General features: G+C 35.2%; 1 protein-coding gene across 1 annotated transcript; it reads right to left on the bottom strand.

Moving 5' to 3' along the window:
* Positions 1-4,851: 4,851 nt before the first annotated feature.
* On the bottom strand, positions 4,852-9,578 carry LOC102587597 (uncharacterized). The gene is made up of 5 exons (XM_006367944.2): positions 9,489-9,578; positions 7,728-8,620; positions 7,091-7,246; positions 5,827-6,060; positions 4,852-5,374 (listed from the first exon to the last, which is right to left on the bottom strand). Exons 2-5 carry the CDS (start codon positions 8,577-8,579, stop codon positions 5,240-5,242), a joined length of 1,377 nt encoding a protein of 458 aa, XP_006368006.1. The 5' UTR covers positions 8,580-8,620; positions 9,489-9,578; the 3' UTR covers positions 4,852-5,239.
* Positions 9,579-11,377: the final 1,799 nt, after the last annotated feature.

The raw sequence follows: 11,377 nt of genomic DNA, 5'->3' as shown, positions 1-11,377 counted from the left end.
ACTTATACCAAAAAGCGCTAGGAACATGTTCCAAAAAGTGTTAAAGTTAAACTGACTAAAAAGAAGCAGAATTGATATGGAAAAGGATAGTCGTGTTGTTTTGCTCATATTTACGGAAAAAACACACAATCCATACACAATTGGTTTCCCTGACGCTTACAGAATTGCTTCAAAACACCAACTCTTGACCCGATTATGCTGGACCCCAGCTTGATTACATAACGGTAAACTCAAACTCATCTAAATGTAATTCTTTGTCCAGAGCAGAGAGAAAGAAAGAGTTAACTAATTTCAATGTAAAGAACAGTTCTCCTCAACTATGAGTAACTTGTAGAGAACATCATGGCCATCTTAAGCATCCTATTGCTACAAGAATATGAATTATTGCATCATATCATCGTCAACCAGCCAACTTATTAACCACATAATTTAGCTCAGTATAAGCCTTGACAATCTACTCTGCATATTTCTAAATCAAAGAATTTAAGAAGTCCAGCGAGAAATAGTCTAAGAATTAAAATTAAGAACTAGAAAAATTATTTATCACAGGCACCAGAAAAGAAAGTGCAAAAGCATCTTCAAAATCAGACTAAAAGTGGTAAAACCGTAGTAGCTAAATTGAAGACAAACCAAAAACCATCTGAGCTTAGAGAAGCGGCACCTCAGTACATCAAAATACTATTACTACTACTACTACTATTATTGCAAACAGTTAAACATTAATATCTTGCTCATTAAAGCAAAAATTGAACAACTAAAATAGCATAATGCACCAATTTGCTATGAAGTGATTTTACAGACACATTCATTTTACCTTGTTTCAACTGAAATCATGAGTATCAAAGTAACAAGTCAGCTAAGCTGGACTACTCATCCCACGACAATTCATATCTACTGAATAAATGATTAGTGCAGATCCAGACCAGAGGAGAATAGATTGAGATGGCCTCTGATAGCAACCATGCACTGAGAAAAGCTCAAAGATGGTGCATGGAAACAACAGAGGGGAACAACTCTCCTATGCATTATGTGGCCCTTATGGAAGTAATAAACCAGGAGATACTATGAGGGGAAATAACTTGTTGATTGTTGTAGAAATTTTAAAGCATAAGTTGCTTAAAGACTTAAACACCTTTTTACATAGGTGATGTAAATGACTTGGTGAATTTTATTAATTTGTAAGACTCCATATACATGTAACTTTGTAAAACTGTGGTAGCACCCTTCTGGAGCCTTTATACTATTGAGATTGAAGTACTCTATTCATCAAAATATAAATATAAAACAGAGATATGCCAACCCAGACCAGTAGATCAGTGCTCTATCATTTTATTCAAAAAGAAAAAATTCTAAAGATTGATTTTTGTATCAACCAATCACTACTTTTCTAAAACAAATTCATCAAAATGCCAACCACAATCTCCAAAGCCCTAGAACATAACAACAACATGCCCAGTGAAATCCCACAAGTGGGGTCCGGGGGAAGGTGGTGTGTACGTAGACCAACCCTACCTTATGAAGGCAGAGCTCCTCGACAAAAATACTTGAATATCCAGATCATGGAAAATTCATCAGATGGGGAGCTTATTAAGAAAGTAACTAAATTCTGAGATTCAAGTTTATCACGAACATTTTACTCTCCATTCCTCAACAACTGGCACATAAGGATTGAAGCATCTGAGTGTTATCGATACGTACAAGCACAGAATAGATACATATATATTCTGTCTATACATATGGGTATAATACCTAACATCATTATTCATACTTATGGACAACTCTTCATGTAAAGTCACTGTTTATAGTATCTGTTTTGAAGTTTGGAGATAAAAGTATGAGGTGGAGTTGTGGACGGGAAAAATATAACCCCTGCACGCCTAACCATGAGTGAGGTTATGATGGATAGAAGATGCTGAGATCCCTATGATGACTTGCGATATCTACTCAACGAGTGAACAATATACGGCGGTGCAAGAACAACTACTGGGAGACAAGTTCAGATGTTCCACAAAGATTGCGCAGAAAATACCGAGAGCAAGCCTCTTAGCAGAAAAGTTAAGTACTACGATAAAAGAAAGTTCCACAGAGCAGTAAGGTGGAAGGAAGTTTGATCCATCGGGTACAGGAGGAAAATTTCCTCTTTTGGGTGGTAAATCTCTCGAGGACTTTGTGATATTTGAAACTACCTAGTGCATAATTCTCTAACACAGTAATGTTGGTGCAACAAGTGCAAAGCTCAGAGGGATTTTCCACACAATATATGTGTTTCATTCATTTGTTTATACTAATGAAGTAACTGTGGTTATTCTTCCAGTGGGTTTCATTCCACAGCTCCCAACAGAGCATACATTAAACACAAACTTCCAACTAAGTCCAGTTTGGCAACTGATCCCTTAACCTCAATTTGAATAGCAGAGCCATTTAAGGTTGAAACTTTCAAAAATGTATCTGAACAAATAATCAGGACTTATCAAACTAGTTCTGGGACCTCAACGGTGCAAATTCTCAATAAGATAGATTCCTTTTATGAACCACAATAGACAGTTGTATTGTACATCCAAACCACTTACTCCCCCAGTGATCAAAAGGACAATATCAAACTTAACCATTAATCTAGGAACCAGGAAGGTAAAGCGTTTTAAGAGAATGAATAACAGTAAAGTACCAGCATTTACAAGGGCATCCCATAGTTCCTCTGGCAAGATGCATCCACTATGCTCCACATCAATAGCCTGAAAAATCCTATACAGCTCCATCTCCTTATCATCCATGTATTTCCTAAACTCCTGATAATCAACCCTTCCATCCTTATTAGCATCACAACCATTCAACAATTCCTTAGCAAACTTATACTCCGCTGGAATTTGCATAGCAGACAAACCCTTTTCAATTTTCGCATAATCCAAGTACCCCGCATTGTCAGAATCGAAAAAACTAAAGAGGCTTCTGATTCTCGACTCCCTCTCTTCCTTGGTCTCACCTAAAGCTGATAGCACATGGTCCAACGAAACCGGGCCGGCCTTCTTCACCGGGTTACAACATCCGGACCGGTCCTTTGTTGCCATTGCTGGAAAATTCACATGCTCTACTGCCTCTCCAGCCACTGACATGCCAGAAAATTGATTTTTCCAATTTCTTCACAGCATAGGCAAAACGATTGAATTTTTTTTTAATGGATCTTTTCTTCACAGATCTAACGCTACTTTGAACAGAAGGTACCTTACAGTGGAGGAAAAATAAGAAATTAGATTTGTTATTGGAAGAGGGGAGAAGAAGAGAATATTTGTGGAGGATCTTCTTTGAGAGTGACCCGATGAATGAACCCGGTTTTATTCGGGTCAAAATTCGAAGTTTCTGAATTTAAGGTCGTTTATTACGTGACTAATTTAAGATTAAGACTAAACACTATTATTACATTGATTTTTTTTACCAGCAATAATAATAACACACTCAGTTTAATATCACAAGCAAAGGATAGATCCTCGATTTAAGTATAAGTATTAAATTTGTTTTTATTTAAGTTAAGCAAAAAAATCAAATATTTAATTTACACTAAAGCAGAAATGGGTCAATTAATAGTAACTGAAAACTGAAAAGTTTCTTGCTTTAAAAATATTCCAAAGTGAGTGGAAGGTAATCTTGATGATGTTTTTCTTTTCGAAACAACGATGACTAACAAGTTTGTTTGGCTTTCGAAATTTTTACCATAACATAATTAGGAGTAAAGTTGAATTGACAAAAGTTGATTGATTATAAGTTTGTATTACCCTCGTCTCTATTTACTTGTCAACTATTTTTTAATTTGATTTTTTTTATTTGTTACTTTTTGATAAATCAAAAACAATTATTTTTCTATTATATCTTTAATTTATTAATATTAAATTAATATCGTGGAAATTAAGTTAATATCTTTGAAATATGTAGTGAATAAATATATTTGAGACCTATGAATTAATATGATAAACTTACTATAACAATTATTATTTTCTTAATACATATATCAAATTAAAATTTGACAAGTAGAAAAAAACGGAGGGAGTAAGCAAGAGTGGTAGGTTTATTTTCCACAAAAAGAGAAGATCAATAGGAAAAAGGTGAAAGGCCCAATTTTGGTTTCGTGAATAAAACGCAGCAATCGTGGACCAATGGAAGGATGTCAGATGTCAAACCACGTGTTTATTGTTTTTAGGTGAAATAAAGACGACGTGATTGTGACAATTCATTCCTTATTAATTATTGCAATTTTTATGAAATCAAATTGTTGAGTTATCCCTGGATTTTATATAGCATATAGTGAAACAAGCACAGAGCTTGATTGTATTTTTGGGCACAGTTAAATGTAAATATTTATATAGAGTAAAGTCCACTTGTTTTTCTATTTACGTTCTGAATTAAATATCAGAAGATTAAATGTGTCCATTAGTACTTAATTATGCGTACTAACTAAAATTGGGATAATTTTTTCACTAAAATATGGGATTTTCTGACTGAAAATTTCTGTCCATGCAGAAGGTGCATATTGCTCTTTGTTGTAATCATGGTATAACCTTGTTTTAGAAATAATCTAACCCTAAATATATTTATTAGCTGGCCCACAGCATCTAAAATATTGTTGGGTGCAAAAGGATGAACAGCGACAATTTTGATGACTTCAACTCATTTTTATGCCAAGGAAGCAAATTATGACCACACGTTTGCATTGCGAAGACCCCATTATTATTATTATTATAAAAATCTATTTCAGGGAATAAATGGTATAGAAAGAATAAAATATCAAAGATTAATATAGTTTGAGTAATCAATAAAAATTGATCAGTATGACTCAAGGCAATAAGTTTCTGTCTGATTAAGTTTTCACCTCGCCCCTAGTGCACTTTTTTTTAGTTTCTATATTATAATATTATGTTATCCACAATCCAGGTGTCACACCTAAGCTGCGGATAAATGACAATAATCTCCTTCTTAATATAGTCCTTAAACAATCTTTGTGGTCACTCTCATTATTCATTAAGAGGCTTGTTTCACCCGGCAGATACGATTGTGTACGCGTTACATCTCTATTCTCAAGTACACACTATATGCAACATGTAGTTAGAAAACTAAGCAAGCACCCCATAGACTAAAACATCTACAATTTAACTGCCTAAAAGTTAGCATATGTACCAAGAACCAACTTGAGTCGAAACAGTTGATCACATGGTACATTATACCGGTCACCAGAGGTTAGGCTGAAAGAACCTCACATTAGGATCGATTCACACCCTTCTTCTCTTTCGCTCTGATGTTGATAACTTACAGTTGCAGCAACAAGTGCTGCAATTCCAAACCCTGCTAATGCCAAAACAGCATTATGTAGTATGACAATATCACCCATCTGCAGAAACAAGGAACACTAAGTTTAGGATCTTTTGAGGAGGCCATTGAAACAATAAAATCGATGGGCAGAATACATAGATGGCTTGTCGATTTTTTTCATCTACACACTTTAACTAGACGGGTGACTTATTGATGAACACCTAACATATACTCATAATGTACCTATTGAACTTATTGTTGACTGTAAGCCAGAAACTAAACAGGTGAAGTTCACACCAAAAACCAACCAGCTTCTGCCATCTCACCCGAACCCCAGACTCTTTGCTCCGACGAAGTGGCTTCTCAGACATCTTTTTCCTCACAAGCTATAGCCCCACTCTCAAAACCTTTCTAACATACCAACTATCTACACAGACAATATTTATATTCAGCTTTTAGACATTAATTGAAAGTTCATTACATCAGATCACCTGAAAAGATTTCAGATAAGAACATGAAGCAAGATCTTACATTGTCTCTGGAATGCAGGATAGAGCTAGATTGCCCAGAAACCAATATATAGAACAGGCCCATAACTCCTGTATGCCTTTGATCACTGCTATAGTTTGATAATAAAGTCAGAGTCTCTCCCTCGGATATCTTGACAGAGCCAGGCCTGGGATAACAAGTGGACATACCAACAATATAACCAGCTTCATTTCCTTCTCCATAGATTGGAAGAGATGAGCATATAACCCGTCCATCCTGAACCAATTTAGTGGAGAAACAAGAAACAGTAATCAGCAGACCTTACATTCCTTTGACGTATCGAAACAATCACAAGACGATCAAGACAACTTCAAATAGATATGCTACAAATCATAATCGTCACATTATTCACTAACCATAGTACTGAAGTTGATTGAGGATTTTATTGCGATACAGATAAATACAGTACACAGAGAAAGAAGGAATCAAGCAGTGCTTAGCTTAACACCAACCCTTTGTGAGAGCTTCACGTGTAACATTGTAGCCCCAAGAAGATTGACCAAGGACTAGCATCCACTAATCAACTCGCAAAGGGAGGGTGGATTCGTAATCCACAGAAGGTGACACCCTATTAACTAACTTTCAAAAGGTTTAATTAAGTAATCATCTCAACCACACAACAAAGAGACAGCTATTAAGCTTTCCCAGACATTGAAGAGGAAACAAAGCAATACTCTACAATTTTTAGGATCTAGATAACAATTGCAATCAACAAAATGAGTCCCTAAAAGTTTGATGCTTGTGACAGTTTTGCCTTAAGATCGACCCATTGGCATCGTTCAGGTCCTTTATCAGTAGACTGGTTTACAAGGGAACTTGACTTTTAGGTCTGAAGAAATTTGGCCAAGCCTATGTCACTTTCTTAATCGAGAGAAAAAGGAGACCAAAGAAGTACAGGATTGATGCATGAATGATCAAATCATAGAGATGGAAGAAAATTCCCCTGGGAGACCCAAATATTGGGGAGTTCACACCGTGTGGCATAACAGAAACTATAATTTGATTATTTTCCTCACCTCAAATACATTTGAAGCAGGACGTGTTGATATTGTGTAACTGTTATCTCTTGTATTCAGGTTAGTAAAGCAGAAACAACCTCTCTAAGATACAGTCCATCAACATTACAAGTGTATCACCAAGAAAAACTTCATCCTAGGTGCATAAATTAGCAAAGTGGGAAGTCGTGGAATTACTAGATTCTGAGCTGACTATGACCAAAAAAACAAATTTTAACATCTCAAAGTACCTCTCCAAGGAGGGTTGAACCAATCCCACCTGCATGCTGGTGAGCAACTCCGTAGATAACATTTCCACCATTAGGCAAAGTTACACTTATCTTTTTTGTATGGATGCATCCATTATTAGCAACAGCAGCAGAACATGACTCAACTTTATATTCAATCTGTATCAAGAAAGTTCAACTAAATTATTGACCGCAATATCTAGGGGATAAAGGCTTCAAAAACATTGCAACTTATGAATCCAATTACCATTCATTTTATACAATAATAATAATAACATAGGCAAATAATTGCACAATTCCTAGGATCTTATATACTGAAGCGTCAAATCTATGAGGGTGGAGGGAGAATGCCGGCCGAAAGCCAATAGATTTGGTTCAAACTCTATATTTGTCTTTAAAATTCATTGAATATTTAGAACCCATAAGATTCAAATCCTGACTCCGCCTCTGAAATCAATATTACTCTTTTTTTTAATAAGTAATATCACTCTCTTATTCATTCATCAGTTGGAAATACTTTCTAAAGGAAACCAACAAAAAGTTTTTGTAGATATCCTAGAGAGGATTTAATATTGCTGATTCCAACCAGTTTGGGATTGAGTGATTGAAAGCAAATAACCAAATTAGAAGTGTTCATCACCTGACAATGATGTCTTGACGGCTTAAGTCCTGTTGATTTCCGCCTTTTCCATGTATCAGTGACATCAAGAATATATATTTTAACAGGCTTAATGAAGGCATGCCAATCAACATATTTGATTGTGTACTTCAGGTACAAACTTCTCTTTGGACCCTGAAACCCTTCTCTTGTTCTGCATCTTGTTTCATCATGACAACATCTCAAGCCTCCAATGTAATTTGGTTCTATATCTCGGTCATACTCATCCTTTGTAACATTATAAAGATCACACCTGCATTCTGTGCATCCCATCTGATCTTCGGAACCTCGTGTCTCAATTGCATGTACATTAAGCAACCATCTTTCTTCATATCCAGGAGGTACTTCTAAAGGATTACCAACCTCTATCCCATAAGGGTCTGGAACATATTTCACTGTTTTACGAGTTTCAGACCCAAGGCCAAAATATTGAAAAAGATCCCTTCCACATATCCCTGAGTTCCTCACTAATATATAATCTGACTGTTCAAACCCCAGATCGTCATGGTACTTTGACACCTCCAAACCTTTGTGTTGATAATATCTTACCACAAGCCAATGATGGAGATATGTTTCATAAAGGGGGACAGGATTCCTTGACTCATCAACTACTTCAGCATCAAAACTTTTGATAGCAATATGGCCTTTAGGGAAATCGATGTTGTAGTAAAATTTGTTAGCAACTAATCCAGGTTCGAGCACAAAATTTGGTGATAGGAAAGTGGCAGTTTTAACCTTGTTTTCATTTCTTAGTCGAGTCTGTAAGCTTGGGCGAATCGTTATTAGCAGTAGGACTGCCAGCACAAGCAACTTGCACTTTGAATTGAATGTCATCTTTTTTTCACTTTACCAACTCTCACTTCTGGTTTATATATCTGGCAACAACACTTTCAACCAGTTAAAAATCCATAGGTTAAGTTTTAGAGGTATCTGTGAGTTAAAAAAGTTTTTACATTTTTGTCATCGAACAACAGTACATTCTAGACAGATTAGTAGATTACTCAATTCATCGACTTTTGTTTATTATCACTGATTATAAAGAAAAGAAAGAGACATTAGACCGGTTAACTGACGCTACGTAGAGACAAAGGGTATCTATCGAACAAGATCATTTCACAATTTTCGGTTACTTTGAATTGTGGAAAGTCTTTTCTCTGAGGAAAATGTTTTCCAACAACATAGAGCAATTGGATGAGTCATTTTCCTTTACAAATATCCTCCCTCAAACTCCATATCACTTGCAAATATCCTCCCTCAAACTCCATATCACTTGCTTCAATCAACAATTCTGTCATTTTTATCCCTCTCAAAACACAATAATCGTATATGATCACCTACAATACAAACACAAAATGACACTTGGATAGAACTTTTTCCACATAACTTTTCTTTTTCATGGAAAACATTTTCTTTGCAACCGTGTTGTCTGAACCAGCTTGCACACACCTCAACTAATTGCACGAGTAGCATACCCTGTTATCTCTCACAAATACAACTACTAGGCAACTCTATCTACAAGGCTTTAATATCTTCATCTATAGAATGACCAATGTTGGGTTCCCATATTAAATTGTCCACGCTCCAGATATTCAACTCTCCAACCCTTAGTGTTGTGTTCCACATCTAAACTCTTCATGTGATTGAGCTACCTTTTGCGGTCGAGTCATACTAAAGTCCATAACATGTTTTCATCCATACTAAACACATATAAAGGAAACATAACGAGATGAAAGATAAACTCACCTGATATATGGTGTGTAGGGCTAAAAAACAACCCAAAGGAACGAGTTTATTTCTTCGAAATGCATACGTACGGTAGAATTTCCCGAAGCAGAGGCGAAGTAAACTAAAAAGTTGAACTTGGTTTACATGGAAAGAGTATATATGTGGAAGTTCAAGAATTCAGACGGTGACAACTGGACTCCGTTTATTGTACATCAATATTAGGTGTTGATAGGAACAAACGTGTCACTTGGAGAAGCAGTCGCATTATTTTCCAAGTCTTAATGACAAATGGCATTATTTCAATTTGAGATGTGAAGAACACCCAAAATGGAAAATAAGTACTACTCCCTCCGTTCTATATTAGATCAACATTTTACTAGTTGTTCCATATTATTTTACTTCTTCATATACTCCTAATAATTTTTTAAAAAATATTAATTAATGCATGACAATTACTTCAATATTATATAGTAAAAATCTTCACATTATCAACCCTTACATAACTTACTTCTAAACCAAACGATTTCGTAATTATTTTGCTAAATTAAATTTATTTTAAAGGTGGTTGAATTGGTGTAACCGAGATATCCCATAAAGGAGGTTAATGATTGAGTCTCACTTCGTCGTTTCTCAAGCGATTGAATTTTTCCTAGCTGGTCTCTTCTCAATCGAGCTCGTTGCATCAAAATTACCTAATACAATTCACATTTCTCACGTGATTTCCCAATTATTCCACAGAAGTAAATTTATCGGTGCGGACCATAAGAAATTAAGAATAGTAATGGCTTAATTTTATGAGATTTCAAAAAAAGAAAGTATTTATTAGTTTTAAAAAATTAAATCTATTCTTAATTAGTGAAGGGCAATAAACAAGTGAGAAGGGAAAAAAAAAACTTCTTAAAAATTTAAATCTACTAATGTCTCTTATCTTAAAAGAAAGACACATAATATAGATTAGCTAATTTGAAAGAATTTAATTTAATTTCTTACTTCAAATGCTATTACTATTCACCATATGAATACGAGGGTTTGCTCTAAAACTCTGAAACCAAAACAAAATCTGGAAATGAGTAGTGGGTGAACCAAAGTGCAGAATAGCTTGAGCTTTGAACCCTAATAATCGAAGAAATAATGGGTAAAAAGGAGAGGGCGCAAGAGAGAAGAGAGCAGAGACGCCAAGAGATCTCTCTTCTCCGTACTATTCCTTATTCTGATCAACAAAGGTCAATTCTTTGATCCATAAAAAAACTTTCTTGATATGTTTTGCATTTTGTCCTGAATTGAGTCGAACATATCCGTGCCTGAATTGAGGGTTTCTGCATTTGATTCAGAGGAAAAATGACAAGTCAAAGGGTCTAACTGTTAAGTGCTTAATTTTGCCCTGTAGCTTAAGCATTGGGTTTTAGTTAAATTAACAACAGAGGAAACTATGTGTAGATAATGGAACAGTCTCTAGCGTATTCAATTTTGGCATACTTATTAATTAAAAAAGGCATCTTCAGTTTTAGCATCTTATGCATGAGATACAAGAATATCATAGTTAAGATGACAAACTCAAAAGCAGCTCATTTTTCCTACTTTCAAATAGTTAGTATCTTAGGAAATAGTTTTAGGTTGAAGATTGTTTGTGTGTCCTTATGCTTATTGGACAAACAGCCTGCACTGCAAATGTTGCAGTTTGGATTCTAATAATGTGACCATATTCTCAAAAAAGAAATAATTTTAGGTTGAAGATTGTTTGTGTGTCCTTATGCTTATTGGACAAACAGCTCTGCAATGCAAATGTTGCAGTTTGGATTCTAATAATGTGACCATATTGTTCTGTTAGAAGCAGAGACGAATCTAGGATTTGTAAAATGTATTGAAGTGTGAATTGATCCTTAATCCTCAAGGTCAAAAGCTCAACA

The sequence above is a fragment of the Solanum tuberosum genome, unplaced genomic scaffold (assembly GCF_000226075.1).
Source record: "Solanum tuberosum cultivar DM 1-3 516 R44 unplaced genomic scaffold, SolTub_3.0 contig00043, whole genome shotgun sequence".
Classification (NCBI taxonomy): Eukaryota; Viridiplantae; Streptophyta; class Magnoliopsida; order Solanales; family Solanaceae; genus Solanum; species Solanum tuberosum.
The sequence above is the reverse complement of the archived record's forward strand: the minus strand, read 5'-3'. Positions and strand labels throughout refer to the sequence as shown.